We start from the raw sequence: 20,297 nt of genomic DNA, 5'->3' as shown, positions 1-20,297 counted from the left end.
TATTTATATCTTATAATTGTGATTATTTAGTTCTAATGTACAGCATTTTGTGTCATCTGTGGTTATTTTTAAAGTGCTTTATAAATAAAGATAATGATGATGGTGATGATGATGATGAAGATCTGACACTTTCGTAAAAACATGTCTCCACACTGAAGTCAAAACTGAAGCCACAAAACTTTGCAGAATTTCCAGAAACTGTAAATGGTCATGTAAAACTGTACCGCCCAACCACAACAACACTGACGTATCAGTCTTTCGGATGAAGTTTCTTAATCCAATGACGTAAAGGTTTTGTTTTCTTTCTGTGTGTCTAAGAGGGAGCCAAGTGTTTGACCCGGGCCACTTAGAAGATTAGTCTGGCTATGTTTAAACCAAACTTAAACCTAGCTATAAACACACCCAATAGCCCGATGTCCCATGCTGGAAGTTACAAGTGTGGGGACCTTTCTGTCCCCACACGCGTCCCCACAGCACCGTTAAAACCAGCCCTCCACGGTGCGCTGGGGAGGAGGGTAAGAAACGCCCCCTGTGGGCGGGCCTTCCCGCTGACCGTGCGCCGACAAACACCGTGAGGGACTGTGCTCTGCACGCGCGGCTCTAGAGCGAAGAGCAAGAGGAGTTTGGATCACTCCGCCGGGGCTTTAACGTGAACTAGAGCCGCAGACGGAATAGCGGGCAGGCTGCTGTTGGTGCCCAGTCCCGGTACTAACTAACTCCGCAGACCGTGGAGCTCCACAGGTACTCTGATCTGAGGTCTACCGGGATCTGTGTGTCTGTAAGTACTGCGAAAAACAGAGGTACTACTGCTCTGAGGAGGGAGGGGGCTCACTATTCTGAGGTCAGCTCAGATATGTTTGTACTCGCAGGGCTCTGAAGCTTCACAGCTTCACCTGCTCACAGGTACAGGTGTACTCTCTCTCTCTGACACGCACACCGGACCAGATGCTCCGACCAGGGGTTTACTGTGTGTGTGTGTGTGTGTGTGTGTGTGTGTGTGTGTGTGTGTGTGTGTGTGTGTGTGTGTGTGTGTCAGGCTTTATTACATGAAGAAAAATGAACAGTTTAATGTAAAATGATTAGTTTGAAATCAGGAGGCTGGCACCAGAGTTGTGATGGTGTTGGTTTGTGTGGGTGGAGTAGATCAGTGTAAAGCAGAAGTCACACACTTTTTCTTGTGCTGAGAGCGGAGCAGAGACTGATGCTGAACTGGGAGAGGTCTGAATTGCAGTACTCTGACTCACAGTACACAGGACTCGAAGTATTTGAGTATCTGCTGCTAGCGTCCTGTGTTAGATACCACAGGGACCCTCACAGGTTGGGCTTTGCTGCAGTGTGAGGACCAAAAGCTTATTAGGCACAGGTGTTCCTAATATTTTGTCTGTGTTAGTGGGTCAGTGACAGCTGCAGGCTGTGTGTGTCCTCCTCTTTGCCAGCACACACACAATCATCATCATCACCGTCATCATCACCAGTGAGGTCAGAACAGAACACCTGAGCCTGTGAAGGTGTAGTTGGAGCTTGTTACAGTTTCCTGTTCCTGTTTGTGTCTGTAAACAGGTTCACAGTGATCTCATCACTACCATCATCATCATCACTCCGCTTTAATCTTGAAATTTGCGAGCAGTAGGCGTGACTTCAGGTGTCTGATGGGGTGTGAAGCATGTTTTGGCGTTTGTGTCAGAGACTGAAGCGCACTGCTTTGTGACTGGCTGTTTGCTCGCTCTCCACCAACCAGATTAGTCTCAGAAATCCCAGATTGGTAAAAGCCTGGTGCTCAGCGTGGCTCAGTGATGATAAATCGGGTTCCTGGCAGTGCCGGTGCGTCAGCCTCGCTTTGGCCAGGGTCAGATTGACACTCGGGTGGGTTTCTCTGAGGTCATAGCGTTACCATGACACCAGGGAGACGCCTTAGTCATGCTCAGTCATTGCAGGAAGCCAAAATAGTTTTTCAAGTTAAAACTGGATTCATTGCACAGGACAGGAGCTACACAGGGTGGTTCTGCATCATGCCAGTAGCTGAAAGCTCCAAATCGTTCCTTCCATCCTCAGATCCCTGCAGGAGAACCGCAGCTTCCTCTCATGTGAGCAGCTGGAAGTTTCTAGACACACACGCCATATTTTTATTATAGCATGAAGAATATTTCTGAACTAGACTAACCCTAATAATCATGAGTAACCACGAGCTCAGGCACTGATTCAAGCTTTAAGGTTATTTACCTCTGACCACATTAAAATGATCATTCTGTCTGTGAGTCTGTGATGGTGTGGATGGTGATGCAGGTGGTGTAGGTGTTTGTGAGTCGGTTCCTTCTGTAAACACTCATAAATAAGAATATGTGATGTTCAGACTGTAAGGATGGAGTGGAGAGGGTTAGGGTGGTGTTTGAGCTGAAGCTGTAGATCAGGGTGGTGTTAGGGTGAAGCTGTTTTGGGAGTGGATGTGTCAGATAGACGGTGTACACAGTCTAGTGCAGGTAAGGTTTCATTCAGAGGGTCTGCTCTGACTGATGTTAGTGACGTGGAGGCAGCTTCCAAAATGACTCCTAATGAAAGCATCAGGCTGGTTTAAGAAACCACCCTCATCATCCATCAGCACTGCCTCGACTGAGCTGACCCATCACACCCGAGTTCACACTTGGGTTGAGGAAAAAGTCATCATCCGGGCTCAGAAATGAGGAGAGGAAGTCGTAGAGATTTATCTGGATCCAGTTTTCATGTTTAAAGCTTTTTTAGTTAAAGACAATAAAGAAAGCACCAAAACTGAAGAGAGCTGCACCACAGATATTACAGACAATCAACAATAATCAATAAAAATCAACAATAATCAGAGTTCAGCGATACTTTGGATGGAGCTGAGGCTCACACAGGACCACATCTCAGCTCTGAAACTCAGAGAGGATGGGCCACGAAGACCTCAGTGACAGGATGCTTCACTGTTTGACTCCCAGTGCAACAATGCTGGTGTGAGTGTGTATGTGTGTTGTATGAATGGTGTCTTCACACGGGGGTCTCATCCCGGTTGGTTGGGGCTGAAACAAATGAGCCTGGAGGCGTCCTGTCAGATGCTGCTTGTCTTGGTCAGTCAGGAGGAGCTGTTCATTCCTGCTGCTTCAGCTCCTTCAGTCTCGTCTACTCACCTCAGGCATGAATGTCAGGGTCATCCTTTGAACTGTTCTTTTTCCAATGGAATAGCTGTGCAGCATGCATCTTTAACGACTTTAAAGAAAAAGTTTGGGTTTTCTCTGATCCACACAGGTACATACGCTATATTGCCAAGAGTGTTCAGTCACCCATCCAGATCATTGGTGTTCCATCACTTCCATGCCCATAGGTGTACAAAATCAAACACCTAGGCATGCAGACTGTTTCTACAAAGATCTGTGGAGGAATGGGTCACTCTCAGGAGCTCAGTGAACTCCACCGTGGTACTGTGATAGGATGTTACCTTTGCAACAAGTCTAGCGTGACGTTTCCTCTACTAAATATTCCAGTCAGCTGTTAGTGGGATTATAACAGAGGGGAAGTGATTAGGAACGGCAGCAGCTCAGCCACTGAGTGATTGGCCACTGAGGATCAAAGTGCACAGAGGAACTTTCTGTCGAGTTAGTCGCTACAGACCTCCAAACTGTTTGGCACAGGGAATAGTTTGGGGATGGAGCTTCCTGTTTCAGTATGATTGCACATCAGTGCAAAAGCCATAAAGACATGGATGAGCGAGTTCGGTGTGGAAGAACTTGAGTTCTGACCTCAACCCAACAGAACACCTTTGGAATAAATTAGAGTAGACACTGAGAGCCAAGCATTCTCTTCCAACATCAGTGTCTGACCTCACAATGTGCCTTTGGAAGAATGGTCAGAAATTCCCATAAACACTCCTAAACCTGTGGAAACCCTTCAGCTGTTATATTAAACCCTATGGACAGGTGGATGTCACTCAAGGTGTGTGTGTGTGTGTGTGTGTGTGTGTGTGTGTGTGTGTGTGTGTGTGTGTGTGTGTGTGTGTGTGCGCGTGTGTGTGTGCGCGTGTGCGCGCGCGCTTTTGGCAGTGTGTCTATTCACACTCATTGATATTTGGTTAAATATCTCTTAGCAGCTGCACATCAACCAAACTCTTCTGGTATCCATCAAAAGCTCTGGCTGATATCAGACTCCAAAATTGGTGAAGTTAATTTCAATTGGTTGGTTTCCTGGCACAGACCCGGAATTTAAACAAAGTTCCTAAATGTTGCGGAGCGTTGAGGTTGGAGCTTTAGAAAGTTTATTCATGACCACAATCATTGTATGCAGTTTGTGCTGTGTGAGTCACCTCGGAGGGGTCAAAGGTCATCAGCAGCCGTAGCCAAAACATGAATGATGCTGTAGTGCATGTGAGTGAGCTTCACTCATCTTCTTTTCACGTTTCATCACAGCACGTTTGTTTTATTGACTTCCTGTTTTCATTTTACGATCGTACATTTAAACAAACTAAATGATATTAATGATAAAAAGTGTATTAAGTTTAAGTTGATGCACTGTTTTCTGTATTTTTAAACTTTTATAAGGTAGAAAAAAACTTTTAAAACTGGAACAAACCCTCCCTGTGGCAGCATTTTGCACATTTCGGATTCTTCTGCTCACCAATCATTCACATCATACAGTACGTATCCTTTTAACTTCAAACTGACAGATATCTGAAGCAGGCAGATTTCCATCCTCGGTGACCTGCACTAGTCTGACTCTCAGAGAAAGCAGGAAGTCTGACATTGTGTGTCTGTTGTCGCTGCAGTGTGTTCGGAGCACGTCGCTGTGTTGGACACGATGTCCTGCCCTCACTACCTCCTGCTGGTTCTGCTAGTTCTGCTGGTTCACGACCCTCCGGCTCAGTCCAGGCCAGCCACAGAGGACACGCGCACAGGTGAGGAGCATCTGAGGTCTGAGGGTGGACACCATGACTGAAAGACGTATCTAAAGTCACTTTTCAGACACCTCCTACAGTTTAACCTGAGTTTGCTTCATTTAAACTAGAATTAAAGCCGTGTTTAATGTCCCAAACTCAGACACGTCAGTATAACTGACACCAGCGAGCAGCAGCAAATCCTCACAGTCAGACAGCTGGCTTTAGCATTTCAGTTTAACTGGATCCAGGATCCCAGCATGGAACGAGACGATGTAGCCTCCTGATGGAGGCTTGAAGCAGTTAGAGCCATTCATACATGTAAACACTGAGGCTGAGCTCTGAGCTGTGACAGCCCTGCTGTAAGACCCTGGTGTTTAAGGAAGATATTACTAAACTAACTAAAATTCAGTTGAAGATTTGTCAGAGAAGTGCATCTCTCTTCTTGGAGACTCTGAAGCAGGATATTTAATTTATGCATTTTATTAATTTATGAAACCAAACTGAAGCATGTGCAGGTGAATTTCTGCAGTGAAGTAAAGCGGGGTGTCTTCAGCGTGGCTGCAGCTTCAGACGCTGTTAAATGTGGGAGTTATGATAAACACATAAACACTTTTCTGAAAAACTGAAATGAAAACAAAACGCTATAAACTCACAAATATTCCTTAACAGAGAATCTGAGACACAATAACTTGTTTCTTTTAATTGGCTTTTTTTAATGTCACTGTCACTGGCTTTTATTACTATTTTTAGCCTGAAGCAGAGGGCTGTGGTTATCTGAATAACCACAGTTCATGGTTAAAGCCTGGTGCTCAGCGTGGCGCTCTGATGATAAATCGGGTTCCTGGCAGCGCCGGTACGTTAGCCTCTTTTTAAGTGCTGCAGCGCTTGTTTGGGCCTCGCCCTCCTTTGTTTGAGGCTCGTTCACATCTGATCTTGACTGTGGTCGCGGTGTTTCTGTCTCCATGTTATATAAAAGCTCCTAAAAGTTTCCAATGAGAGAAGTTCTGTAAAAGGAAAGTGACTTTTCAAGGTTTGGTTGTTTGTGGCTGCAAGGCATCTGAAAACGTTTAGAGTGATTTTTTCCTGGTGAGAGCGAGGACAGCGCTCAGACTGGCCCTGTGAGAACACATGAAGCGCTGTGCAGCACAAACACAACAAACACACTTGCCTCGGGTGGTGTGTGGGTGTGTGTGTGTTTGTGTGTATGTGGGTGGGTATGTGCCGGTCCAACCATCTGGACTCCAGCTGAGTGTTTGAATCTGTAGTTTCTTGTTTTGCTCGGCTCAGGTTGAAGCCACGCCTCCTTGTGGCAGACGCAGTAACAGAAAATGATCCTGAGCTGGTTTCTCGTAAACAGCGTCCCTCGAGCCCGGCCCTGTCTCACTGTTCTTCTCTGATGTCTTTACCAGGAGCTGTACTTTCAGAGCCACAGAGCCTCTTACACCATCAGTCTACAGCAGAAGGCCTTCCAGGCTCCTGATGCTGGTTTGGTTTTCTGTTTGTGACCGCTGGTCAGAGAATATGAAACAGCTGAGGATATTTCTTTGAAGTGTTTAAGCTGAAACTGTTCTGCTCACTTCCTGCTCCAGGTTTCATTCTCAGACTCTCCCAGAGCTGCTCTGCATGATTCACAGTTCATAATAATCCCTCTTTATCTGACCCTGGGCCTCGGTCCTCTGTCTGAAACCAGCTGCTGTAGGTTTGTCTTGTTGAAAACTGACCTCCTGATCTGGAACGAAAGTCTTCTAAAGCTGTTGCCCTGTTTACAGTTAGCAGTTTATTTCAGCCACATGTTAAATGTGCCCATTTCACAAGCTTATGTTTCCCATAAAATCTCACTGATTCATTTTGGCATTACACTTCATTACACTTCTTCTGGTATGAGCTTTTCCACAGAATCAAAGCATCAAGAGGGGCACCTCAGTGTCAACCATATATTTGATTTGTGTAACATACTGGGATATTTAAAATTAGAATGCTTTTATATAGTATATAGTTTCTGTTCTGTCTTGGAGCGTTGTGACATCACTGCTTCTGGGATTACTAAAGTGTTTTGATTCCGATTCATGTCTAAAAAGGGCGGATGTTAGTTTATTCTTCTGAATGTGGAATCAGAGCGTCTGATGTCCTCTGAGATGCTCTCAGTCATCTTCCTGTGATACACATCATGTGTGGTCATTGAGGTTAATGCAGAACTGTAAAAGCTGCATGTTTTAAACAAGCTGCCTTTTATTTTAAAGCAGACGCAGTGAAATCCTCCGAAGACGAAGAAGATGACGAATCTTCGTCAGAGGAAAACAAGCTGTCCGACGAGCTGTCGACGAGCAGCGAGAAGCTGCAGCAGCGTAAGCTTCAAACTGCTCTCTCTCTCTCAGACAGGTGTTTGTAATCACGATCCTTACGTGGCTGTGTCTCCTCATTAGCGCTGGAGCCGCAGTGGGTGATGCCAGACAAGATGGAGAAGCTGCTTCACGCCGTTCCTGCAAGCACAACGGTGAAGTTTCGATGCCAAGCAATGGGAAATCCGCTTCCCTCCCTGCGCTGGTACAAGAACGGGAACGAGCTGAGGAAGGACCAACGAATCGGAGGCTACAAGGTGAGTTTGTGACATCAGAGGAAGCTTCAGAGTTAGTTTTCCTTTTCATCCCTTTGGTTTACCTGTGTTCTGTCCTTCAGATCAGAGACCACATGTGGAGTCTAATTATGGAGTCAGTGGTTCCTTCTGATAAAGGGAACTACACCTGTGTGGTGGAGAACGAATATGGAAGCCTGCGACACACTTACCAGCTGGATGTAGTCGGTAAGAGTGATGGTGAACATTTCAGGCACAGCTGAAGCTCTGTGAAACCCCATATTCCTCCAAACTGAACAAAAACACAGCAAATCATCATTCTTGTCCTCTTATTTTACCTCTCTCTTTATCTCCATCCTACCTGTTTCAGAGCGCTCTCCTCACAGGCCCATCCTGCAGGCCGGGCTGCCGGCCAACCAGACGGCAGTGGTTGGCAGCAACGTGGATTTTGTGTGCCGCGTCTTCAGCGACCCACAGCCTCACATCCAGTGGCTCAAACACATCGTCATCAACGGCAGCAAAGTGGGACCGGACGGACTGCCCTACGCTCGTGTTCTCAAAGTATGGAAAGCTGATATAAATGTAGTCAAACTTGTTCCCTTTATTCCCCGATCACACCTCAGGGGATACCTGTGTGCTGCCTGGATAGCAGCGCTTTACATCAACATGAATAATCCCAGGAGCGCCGCTCCCTTTGTCTCTCTTAGACTGCTAATATGAACACCACAGACAGAGAGATGGAGGTGCTGAATCTGAGGAGTGTAACTCTGGAAGACTCTGGAGAGTACACCTGCCTGGCCGCCAACTCCATTGGGGTGTCGCACCACTCTGCGTGGCTCACTGTGGTCGATGGTATGTGAAGGTTCGCAGGTTTGCCACGCACAGAAACGAGCTCAAATCTCTGTTAATGTTCCCGATGTGATCTCTCCTCAGACCCTCCGCCCTCCCCACTGACCTCGCAGGCGTACCTGGAGATCTTCATCTACTGCCTTGGGTTTTTCATCATCGTCGTCCTCACCGCCACAGCAGTCATCTGCAGGCTCTGCTGTGTGCCGAAGAAAAGTGACTTCAGCAACCAGCTGGTCGTGCAGAAATTAGCCAAGAGCATGCCTCTGAAGAGACAGGTGAGGAGACAGGTGAGGCGCCCTCGCTCTCTCCTTTTTAAGATGTGCTCTCAAACGCGCTGGAGAGGAAATTGCGTATCACAAATTTAGAAGATCATCATTTAGCCTGGAGAAATAGTTTGCTGCTCTGCAAAGCCAGAACATTTTACTATTTCATTGATTGAAGAAAATAAGAACAACCCCAGGTTTCTCTTCAGCACTGTAGCCAGGCTGACAAAAAAGTCAGAGCTCTGTTGAGCCAACCATCCCTTGAGTAAGTTAACTAGTAATGACTTGATGAACTTCTTCACAAATAAAATTTTAACTATTATAGATAAAATTACTCAGAATCATTTCACATTTCACGTTATCTACAGCTATTTTCACTACAATTGATATTTGTTTAGTATTGTTCTCCAGTTGATCTTTCTGAGTTAACTTCAGTAATTACTACCTCGAAACCATCAATGTGTCTTTTAGACTCCCTTCCATTCTTACTCTGGATGGCATTACCTTGGCAAATAAAAACTGTAATTCATTATTATCAGGATGTCCTAAAAACTCCCTGAAAAGACTTCAGTTGATCCCAAATGCTGCAGCAAGAGTACAGACAGGAACTAGAAAGAGAGAGCAGATTTCTCCTATATTTTCTTCTCTTCATTGGCTCCCTGTTAAATCCAGAATTCAAAATCCTGCTCCTCACGCTGTCACCGTTAATCTCGTTAGAATGATGCTAACGCCATAACTGCATTAACGCAGCAAATCTCTGTTAGCCCATGGCTGCACCATGATGCAGCCCCATGCATGGGGCGATCCGCGCTAACTCGCTAACGGAGATTTGCTGCATTAATGCGGTTATGGCGTTAGCATCATTCTAACGAGATTAACGCTGACAGCACTGCTTCAAACTTTCCTTTTTAATAAAGAATATAGTTAGGGCTGGATCACGTGACCGTGAATCCTCCCTTAGTTATGCTGCAATAGGTGTAGGCTGCTGGGGGATTCCCATGATGCACTGAGTGTTTCTTTACTCACATGTGTTTGTACCTCTCTGCATTGAATCATTAGTTATCATTCATCTTTGGCTCTCTTCTACAGCATGTCTTTGTCCCATCTTCCTCCCCAACTGTCTGCCCCTCCCTTAACCTGGTTCTGTTGGAGGTTTCTTCCTGTTAAAAGGAAGTTTTTCCTTCCCATTGTTGCCAAGCGCTTGCTCACAGGGGTCATAGGGTTATTTTTTTGTTTCCTTTGTATTATTGTAAAGTCTTTACTTTACAACATAAAGCACCTTGAGGTTACTGTTGTTGTGATTTGGTGCTGTATAAATAAAATAGAATTGAATTCTGCGTCCACAGGTGTCAGTCGAGTCGTCGTCCTCACTGCAATCGGGGATGTGTTTGATGCGTCAGTCTCGTCTCTCCAGCGCGGCCACCACCGTCCTGGTGGGCGCGTCCCAGTACGAACTTCCCTACGACCCTGCGTGGGAGCTGCCTCGTGACCGGTAACCACACCTTTTCTGCCCCTCGCCCCTCCCAATCTGCACCTGAGATTGCTGCAGCAATTGACATCAGGGAAAAGACTGCACTGTTATTTCTTCATCTGTTACATTCTAATGTAACCTGCCTGTCTCTGTGACCTTTGACCTATCACTAACACGACCAAACAACCAGCTTACAGACTGAGTTGGAGAGCTCACTGTCAGCTGCACAGCATGTTTCTGAAATTACGTCAGCCTCGTCTTCTCGGTCTGTTCTTAAGGTTTAAATATAATGAAAGTGAGCGTGAGATCAGCGTGCTCCTGTATCTGCTGACCGTTTGTTTGTCGTCCTCAGGCTGACTCTGGGGAAGCCTCTGGGCGAAGGCTGCTTCGGTCAGGTGGTTCTGGCCGAGGCCATCGGGATCGACAAAAACAAACCGACACGGGTCACCAAAGTCGCCGTGAAGATGCTCAAAGGTGAGAGAACTTGCAGGCAGCAGTTTAGGGTGAAAGATGCCCCCTGCAGCTGCCTCTTTGCAACCCACCTCCACCCTAGCTTCTCCATTCCAGCTTGTGTGTGTGCCCCTAATAAAATAAATGCAAATTACTTTATAAGGAAGTAAAGTTCTGACTGTGGTGGTGCTCAGTGAAGTCTCAGCAGAGCTCCAAATATAAATGTGGAAACTTGTGCAAGTGTGAGCTGCAGGGGGCATGACATTGAGGTTGTCGCTGAAAGATTACGTGTTGTTGCTACGTGCAGCCGATGCCACGGAGAAGGATCTGTCTGACCTCATCTCTGAAATGGAAATGATGAAGATGATCGGCAAACACAAGAACATCATTAACCTGGTGGGCGCCTGCACGCAGGACGGTGAGCACCGCCACGTCTGAGGTCTTTAAATTCCTGCCGTGTGAGTATTTGCTATTAATGCGTTTCTTTCATTCTCCTGGGGTTCGCCATGACCCGGAGCAGGTCCTCTCTATGTGGTGGTGGAGTACGCTGCGCAGGGTAATCTGAGGGAGTATCTGCGAGCTCGCCGGCCGGTCGGGGTGGAATACTGGAGCAGCTCCAGGCAGGCGTCACTGGGCAGCCTGGAGGTCAGGGAGCTGGTGTCGGCAGCGTACCAGGTGGCCCGAGGGATGGCATACCTCGCATCAAAGAAGGTCAGAGAGACTTTACATCATCAGGGCGCAGACTCTGCTCCTTTTCATGCTTGAACGATCTTGTGAACTCTGTGGGCATCGGTTTTCTTTTGCCAGTAAACACAGAGCGTCTGACGAGAAATCTGACACACGCAGTGCAGAAATATACTCATAGCCACTTTATTAGGTACACCCATCTCCATACTTTTATGCCTGGACTCTGCTGCTCAGAAGAATCGTGCTTCAGTTTAATTCCATTTCATTTAAGTAGCACCAAGCACAGTAACAGGTGCCTCCAGGTGTTTTATATTGTGAGATAAAGACCCTACAATTATAACTGATCATCATTTTTTTGTCTTGTGCTGGGTCTTGGTGCAAACTTACTAAAAATATGGAGCTGGATGAACAGAAGGGGTCTTGTGGGATTATAATATTATTTTATGCCATGTTAGACCCCTAATTAAAGATTGTGAATTATTATGTAGTTTTAGTTTGCATTATTCTCCTGAATTAGAAGAAGGTGGTAACTATTACATTTGTTAAACTGATTTGCATTACATTAGACTGCTGATTTATTGTGAATGAATGATATTGTTTATGATGCATTATACTGCTGAGTTATAAGAAATACTGTTCGCAGAAAGTCATCGCCTTATTTGTCTGATTAGAAGAGAACAGAACATACTGGAGTTTTCTGCCCCATCTCAGCAGGAGCAGATAAACAGGGAGCCAAGGTCGTAGCTTAGGCGCTGTGTGAGAGAAAGAATGTGAATGTTTAGGCTTTTATGATTAGGTGGGGGCCACTAGAGGCTATAAGAGTTTGATCAATGCTCCACCATTTTGAGATCTGATGCTGTCTGCGTACGGTGTCCATCTCCCACACGTGTGATCATTAAATCATCGTTTGACTCAACCCGGCCGGACCAGTGTTGTTATTTTGGTTTTCCTCTTGTATCCATCCGCAATATTTGAATCCGTAACAGTCTCCAGCCTTTATTCTTTAAGAATAAAAGGGGGAGGGGGGTAGCTGTGTTGTGAGTGCATTGGGTTGTCGGTTGAATTCTCGGTGTCATGATGTAAAGGCTGACCCTCCCCTGTGCTTCAGTGCATTCACAGAGACTTGGCGGCCCGGAACGTTCTAGTCACCGAAGACAGCGTAATGAAGATCGCCGACTTCGGTCTGGCTCGAGACATCCACCACATCGACTACTACAAGAAGACCACCAATGTAAGTTGGACAGACTTTTATTTTGGCGGGGTGAAAGCCAAAGGTGACAGGGTGCTGATCTTTGGGTTTGATTGTGTCCGCAGGGTCGGTTGCCAGTGAAGTGGATGGCGCCGGAAGCTTTGTTTGACCGAATCTACACACACCAGAGTGACGTGTGAGTCCTCTGAAGCCTACCGAGCATTTGAACCAAGACTTCCTCTTCCTGTGATTTTACAGCATTTTACGGCTTCCTGTTTTTTGAGCTCATCACATCATGTGTGTTTTTAAAATAATTTACACTGGTAGGGAGAAGCAGTCTCAGCAGAGATGCCTAGACCCCGTTCTGTCTTCCTCCTCCTCCCCAGTAGTGCTATGTGATACAAAGTAAATACAGGGCTAATATTACTGATGCCGATATATTTAACTTATAGAGGCAGCTGATGTCGGGGAGCGCAGTGCGTACTGATTTATGACAAACCATCATCAGTTTGCGAAAAGATCATTAAATCACTGTGACTTTTACTTTCAAACTAAGAAGTTAACACAGTAAAACAGACCTTCTGGCTTTTATTTTGAAACTGAGCTGAATGTAGAGGTGTCTATCTCAGCGTCTGTAGTTTAACTGTGCTGCAGGCTGGAAACAAAGCGGACAGCCAGCACAGACGTGTTTCATAGCTCATGTTTGGAGTGTGTGTGTGTGTGTATATATGTATATATGTATATATATATATATAATATAAAATTATTTAAAAAATGATTTAACACACTTCAGTGAGCTGAAAATATGCTGCTACAGTAACAGCTACAGTAGCTCACAAAAGTGAGTACACCCCTTAAATTTGTTGAAATATTTTATTGTATCTTTTCATGGGACAACATTAAAGATATGACACAATGTAAAGTAGTTAGTGTGCAGCTTGTATAACGGTGTAAATTTGCTGTAATCTCAAAATAACTCAACACACAGCCATTAATGTCTAAACCGCTAGTAACAAAAGTGAGTACAGCCCTAGGTGAAAATGTCCAAACTGGGGCCAAAGTGTCAATTTTTTGTGTAACTATCATTATTTTCCAACACTGCCTTAACTCTGTTGGTCATGGAGTTCACTAGAGCTTCACAGGGTGCTGCTAGAATCCTCTTCCACTCCTCCATCATGGAGGTGGTGGATGTTAGAGACCTTGTGCTCTTCCACCTTCCATTTGAGGATGCCCCACAGATGCTCAATAGGGTTTAAGTCTGGAGACATGCTTGGCCAGTCAAGTACCTTTACCCTCAGTTTATTTAGCCAGCCACTGGTCTTTTTGGAGGTGTGTTTGTGGTTGTTGTCATGTTGGAATCCTTCCTGTGGCCCAGTTTCTGAAGGGAGGGGATCGTGCTCTGCTTTAGTAAGTTACATGTTGGCATTCATGGTTCCCTCAATTAACTGTAGCTCCTCAGTGCCAGCAGCACTCATGCAGCCCCAAACAATGACAATCCCACCAACATGCTTGACTGTAGGTAAGACACCCTTGTCTTTGTACTCCTCACCTGGTTGCCGCCACACATCCCTGACTCCATCTGAACCAAATAAGTTTATCTTGGTCTTATCAGACCACAGGTAATCCATGTTCTTAGTCTGCTTGTCTTCAGCAAAGTGTTTGCAAACCTTCTTGTGCATTATCTTTAGAAGAGGCTTCCTTCTGGGACAACAGCCATTTGATGCAGTGTGTGCCGTATGGTCTGAGCACTGACAGGCTGACCCTCCGCGCCTTCAACCTCTGCAGCAATGCTGTCAGCATTCACACATCTATTTTTAAAAGACAACCTCTGGATATGACGCAGGGCACGTGCACTCAACTTCTTTGTTCGACCATGGAGAGGTTTGTTTTGACTGGAACCTGTCCTGTTAGACTGCCATATGGTCTTGGCCACCATGCTGCAGCTCAGTTTCAGGATGTTGTCAATATTCTTATAGCCTAGGCCATCTTTATGTAGAATAACAATCCTTTTTTTCAGATCCTCAGAGAATTCTTTGGCCTGATGTGCCATGTTAGACTTCCAGTGACCAGTATGAGAGAGTGTGAGAGCAATAACACCAAATTCAAGACACCTTCCAATTTGCACCTGAGACCTTGTAACTCTAACAAGTCACATGACACCAGGGAGGGAAAATGGCAAATTAAGCACAATTTAGACATTTTCACTTAGGGCTGTACTCACTTTTGTTGCCAGCGGTTTAGGCAATAATGGCTGTATGTTGAGTTATTTTGAGGGGACAGCAAATTGACACTGTAGTACAAGCTGCACACTGACTACTTTACATTGTATCAAAGTGTCATATCTCCTATGAAAAGATACAATAAAACAGGAAAATGTGAGGGGTGTACTCACTTTTGTGAGATATAGTATAATGGCCAAAAACACTTTAACATTAGCTGATGCTGACTCTCAACTCTCAGTCATGACTGATGTCATGACTGAAACATCACTTTCACCTCTGTGTGAGCCACTTGGATATTCTTTGTCTGTCTGAAGTACTGTGACCTCTGACCTTTGTGCCGGGTGTGTGTGAGGGGTTTCCTTCCAGCAGCATCGTGTTTGCAGTGTTTTCATGTACAGCTGTGAAGTAGCTCTACACGCACTGCAGCCTGCACAGCTCTGCTCAGTGCTGCTCATGTGACCGCAGGGCGACTAATCACAGCAGAGCAGGGAGGTGGCTGCAGACATGCCTGTTGTCTGATGAATGGGTACAACACTGAACAAACTTAAGTACTGATCTGATGCCAATACCTGTGTTGCCACCGATACTGTCGATACTTGGTCAGTCCGCCCGCCTCTACAGCCCGGCGTGTCCTGGGTCTGCACTGGGGTCTCCTCCGATTAGACCAGAAACTCATCATGAGGAGGCGTCCTGTTCAGATGCTGAACCTGCCTCCTTTTTATGTGGAGGAGCAAATCTGCTCTGAGCTCCTCCTGAACTCCCGTCCCTGGAGCCCCTCTGGAAGCTCATTCCCACGCTCGTGCTCACGGGTGAGGGCAGGAACGTAGAACGAGCTGTAAATCTGCAACTTTGCTCTCAAAGCTCGACACAAATGTCTGTCAATCACCCGCTTTGCTCTCCTCCGACTCGTGAAACTCATCCCAGCCTGGAGTGGACCTCCACCCCAGCAGAAGGTGATGTTAAAGCAGCAAGTAGCTGTTTGACAGCTCCGATCTATGGAGTGTGAAATTAGATGTTGGTGCTAAAGATCATGGGTTAATGTTTACATGTTTGATGGTTCAGATGTTGTCTTCAGCTGAAGCAGAGAGATAGAAATGGTGATATAGAGGAATAGAGAAATAGCTATTTAATATTTCAATTATTAATAAATGAGGATTTTTATGAGTTATTTTCATGTGACAGTTGGGAGAAAATTACAGAGCTGCTCGTTTATCTCTGTGTTCACAGCTGGTCGTTCGGGGTCCTGCTGTGGGAGATCTTCACCCTCGGGGGGTCTCCGTACCCCGGCGTCCCTGTCGAGGAGCTCTTCAAGCTGCTGAAGGAGGGACACCGCATGGAGAAACCATCGGCGTGCCCTCAGGAGCTGTGAGTATATCATCACATCAAACACTTCAGTCTGACACTTAAGCAGAGGAGCCGGTCATTCCTGGAAAACTCAGCAGAAGAGACAGCTTCATTAAATGCCAATATCTGAAAACATGAGACCTGGAGGATGAGCCGACTTTAAAAATCCAACATTTACCACTTTTATGCTCTAAATTCACTTGAAACTAGTCAAACAAGTATCTCCAGACAGCTGCAACTAACAAACCTTCTGCCAAATCTGAAGGTCGCTTGTGTAGTCGCACGTGACTTCATGTAAATAAGGAAACACAAAGTCAGAGACACAGCTGCAAACATGTGTGATCAAAAGAGGATATTTTGTTTTATTTGGTATTGTGTTCCTTGATGTGTTGATCCGACCTGCGCAGTAAAGCGTGTGTTGCATGGTCTCAGGTATCTGATGATGCGGGACTGCTGGCATGCCGTCCCGTCCCGCAGGCCGACCTTCCAGCAGCTGGTCGAGGATTTGGATCGAACTGTCTCCATCATGGCCAACCAGGTGACTTGTCGTTTCTTTGTTAAGGAGTAAAACCTGCAAATGTCCTCCACTTCAGCTGTTTCTCTTCAGTTGGTCCCTCTCGTTCCTCTTTAAACATTTAACTGATGGGTGGAGCACTCGCTAACCATCAGGAAGACTGAGACAGATATTTTATTATTTCTGTAAATTTAAAGTTATCTGTGAGCTCCTGTGAAATTTATACCACAGTCTGTGTTGGTTTCCTCTCATCTTAGTTGCAGTTGGCTAACGCAGAGCTGTGTGACTGCCTCAGTGCTGAAGCCTCTGCTGGACATCAGAGGAACTGCAGCTTTGCTTTGAACTTTCAAAAACGTCATGATTGTATTCATTTATTTGAAGCGGCGTGGGTCTCTTGGCGAGAGAGCATTGATGTGACGTTGAACAAAGAAAAGTTAGAAGCGAGTTTTGGTGTCATGTGACAGAGCTAAAGTCTCCAGAGCTTCCACTTCCTGTTCTAACGTGTGATTCTGCCTCTGCAGGAGTACCTGGACCTGGCCGTCCCTCTGATCCAGTACACTCCGGTCCAGTACTCCCCGGTCAGCGCCTCCTCAGCTTACTCCTCCATCTCCACATAATCCTCCCGGGAGCCATTCTCCTTCCTGAATCATCTTCCTCCCATTTCCTGCACGGCGATGGTGGCCCTGGGACGAGCTGCTTGGCTGCGGCCTGATGTGAAGAACAGCTGGACTGAGCTGAGATCAGGAAACAGCACGGACTGACGAGATGTCCTCAGTGTGAATATTGTACATAAAGTTTGTCTCATCTGAGAAACGGGACATGAAAGGGTCAAGGTGGGAGCGAGAGTCTGTATAAATGTATAAATGTGTAAAACTCAAATCTCCCTGATGCTCCTGAATGCCTCGTTTATGGATTTTCTTTCTTGGATCTGTAAAATAACTGATTAACATATTAAAATACCAGAGTTTTTAATGCTTTGTGAATTAAATGTGAGTTATTCTTTAGAATAACTTCATGAGCAGCTGTTTGTTTCCTCAGAAAGTGAAACGATGAGTCTAAGGAAGCACGGACATTAGAAAATGTCTCTGATGATTGATTTTTTTTTCTAGTCTTTGTTTTTCGTCATAATAACTAAGGTCAGCTTTAGTTTGAGCTGTAATAACTTTGATCACATCATCCTGGTGCAGACGAGAGGATCGGTTGCAAGCGCGTTCATAAATGGTTTCTTATAAAGTTCTGTCTGAATATATATTTGAATGATATTGGGTTTGAGATGGTGTGGCGCAGAAGGACGGCCTCAGAAGTGGAGGCCCCATTGATGAGGAGAGTCTTCATCATGGCTCACACAAACATGGTGTTTTGCTCCCACAGAGAGGAAACCTGATGGTGTTTCAGGTGCTTGTCTGTCTGCTTCAGCCTGTCTTTCCTGTTTCCTGCGCTAATACCATCAGTTTCCCCCCAGGCTTCCATGAATGTCTAAATCCTCTCCAGAGGGAGCTCTGCTGGTAAGATGTGATGATCGCAGCACAGGAAACATTTCAGATTCAGTTATTCACATTTGTGCTCAGCTTAGCTTAGCTTAGCATAACTGATCAGCAGGTAAAAAAGTAAGAGGAAATCTCATCTCAACAGGTCTATTTTATTTTTGTGGGACTAAAGTTATCTGTAATTCATAAACAGCTATTGCAATATTCTTGCACTTCCTCCGGTGTCCAGCAGAAACCACTCAGTGCTGCACTGAGTGGTTTCCATACACTCCCATGTTAAACCTTTACAGTACAAATAAACAGGTTTACACATTTACACTTTTACAATACACAAACTGCTTGGTCTCTGTTGATCATTTTTAAATAATTTCCTCTTCATGGGGAGTTTGCATTGTTAGGGGCGTGGCCTTTTTGACTGATGGGTGGATGGTGACACAGCCGGCTGTAGCTGCTAGCTGTCTGCTAACTTCACCTGAACTGGACCATGTTTGTGCTGTTGGAGCATTTTTAATGACATCATCTGATCAATAATATGGCAGCTGTGAGGTTACTGTACTAACAGACTGTCCAAGAAGGTGGAACCCCAGGTTTGCTGAGTAACATCTGAGGATTTTGATTGGATGTCACACTGATTAGCAGGTATTTATGTGTGTGTCATACACCTGTACAGTCTGTGGATTCAGTTTGTGTATGAAGATGAAAAGAGGTGGTGAACTTATAAAAGTGATCCTTTTCTTTGATCAGATGAGGAGATGGTCATGGTCATGCTTAAAGAGCTTATCTCAGGTGTGTGTAAGTGTGTCAATGATGGTGAGGTTACAAATACTGGGCTAAGATGAAGGTGGTGTAGGGTTTGCTTTAGTAAAGGCAACATTAGATCCTCTAATCATGCTTCAGTTTGTTCTTCATGTTCTGTATCATTGATCTGATCTTGCAACGTTAAATATAACAGAGTAAAACTCTGACCTTAAACTTCATTCACCTCACCTGTTCTCTTGGGGTCTAACCCTCTCGTTTCACTTGTGCAGAGGCAGAAACTTCGGTAAAAACAGAGCGCTCTGTTTCTGGTTCCAGGAAAAGCCTGATGGAGGCTAATCATCCAGACTAGTGAGCTGAAGACCCATCGTTACCTTCAGTGACAGATGGCTGAGGGTTGCTCACATTACACCTACAGGAGTGTGGATGTGACTCTGGGTTACCTGTGAACGAAGGTTCTTTCATGTGGTGTCAGAAAAATCAGGAAAACCAACATTTCACTGAAAAACAGTGATGAAGGACACCATAAACCATAAAGAGCAAAACATTCTCTGTGATTCAGAGTTTAACTGTATCTTCAACAGATGAAGATTTGATCGGCACCAGCCCTGTGGGCTTAGCAGGCCACAAAGTACAGCTTTGATATCGATATCCATCTTACTAATTTCAGTTTTTACAGAACAAATCTATGGGCAGAAATCTGTGCCATCAGAAACTGAATTTGAATAAGTTCAATTTGAATTTGAATTGCTCAGATTGAATCTGAATTGTAACTTGAATAAATGCTTTTGAAAACTGAATTTGAATTAGTCTAATTTGAAATTGAATTTATGGTTTGAAAATGATCATCACTAAATTGAAATTGAATTTTATATTTTGAAAATGAATTGATTTGCTTTGAAACTGCATTTTATCCTTTAAAAATTCAGCTCTCGAATAATTTCAGTTCCAAAATTCAGTTTTTTGGAACTTACATCCGGTTCCGGTTCAAGCGCAGATTAATAGAACTACGTTTTACTAGCGGACCGAAAGTGTTACTGACGGGTATCTACAGCGTCTTGAGCTGAATTAAGACTTCAGAAGTCATTCGTCATGTCGAATGACCAGCGGATAAACTCTCAGGTTGGTAATAAATGTACTACATGTATAAGAACAAGCGTCATGTTAACAAATGATAGCCGTAAGGTTTTTTTTTGTTTTTTTTTTTCTTTTATTAGTAATATAAACATACAAACAAAATGCACCATATATTACAGATTCAGAGAATAAACATTTCTTACATATTAGCAACTTTCATATATAGTGAAAATAAAATATAAAGATGGGGTCACATAAATTAACAGATTATTAACTCACTAAATCAAAATCTTCTACAAAGGAAACAAAAAAAGCAGCCTTTTTCTTTTTAACTAAAGTCAAAGATTTAACCAACAGGTTTAGGTCGTTTTTCCAGTGAGCCAGTGTTGGTTTAATCTTAAAAAAGCGACATTTATGTATAAAATACTTACACAAGATTAATAACACATTAACACCATAATTAGCTTTCTTTTCTTTCAAAAACACTCCAAACATTATCATATTTAAGGTAAATGGGGTAATTTGAATCCCACTGGA

At 44.7% G+C, this 20,297-nt stretch overlaps 1 protein-coding gene across 4 annotated transcripts; it reads left to right on the top strand.

The window, feature by feature from the left end:
- The first annotated feature begins 556 nt into the window (after positions 1 to 556).
- Positions 557 to 17,660, top strand: LOC146665509 (fibroblast growth factor receptor 1-A-like). 4 transcript variants are annotated; one of them, XM_085413243.1, is made up of 17 exons: positions 557 to 778; positions 4,769 to 4,897; positions 7,123 to 7,224; positions 7,303 to 7,475; positions 7,556 to 7,679; positions 7,822 to 8,012; positions 8,159 to 8,303; positions 8,385 to 8,575; positions 9,910 to 10,055; positions 10,387 to 10,508; positions 10,792 to 10,902; positions 11,005 to 11,195; positions 12,280 to 12,402; positions 12,486 to 12,556; positions 15,810 to 15,947; positions 16,359 to 16,464; positions 16,962 to 17,659. In XM_085413243.1, the coding sequence occupies exons 2-17, from the start codon at positions 4,801 to 4,803 to the stop codon at positions 17,055 to 17,057; spliced, it is 2,127 nt and encodes a 708-aa protein (XP_085269369.1). In that variant the 5' UTR covers positions 557 to 778; positions 4,769 to 4,800; the 3' UTR covers positions 17,058 to 17,659. The 4 variants fall into 4 exon arrangements, with proteins under 4 accessions (XP_085269369.1, XP_085269367.1, XP_085269368.1 ...); XM_085413241.1 differs by having other exon boundaries at positions 7,120 to 7,224; positions 8,385 to 8,587; XM_085413242.1 differs by having other exon boundaries at positions 7,120 to 7,224; positions 16,962 to 17,658.
- The last annotated feature ends 2,637 nt before the right edge of the window (positions 17,661 to 20,297 follow it).

The sequence above is a fragment of the Rhamphochromis longiceps genome, linkage group LG7 (assembly GCF_057381845.1).
Source record: "Rhamphochromis longiceps isolate RC_006_pf linkage group LG7, R_longiceps_female_GT1.1, whole genome shotgun sequence".
Classification (NCBI taxonomy): Eukaryota; Metazoa; Chordata; class Actinopteri; order Cichliformes; family Cichlidae; genus Rhamphochromis; species Rhamphochromis longiceps.
Note: the sequence above shows the minus strand (reverse complement) of the source record. Positions and strands in the feature narration are given on the sequence as shown.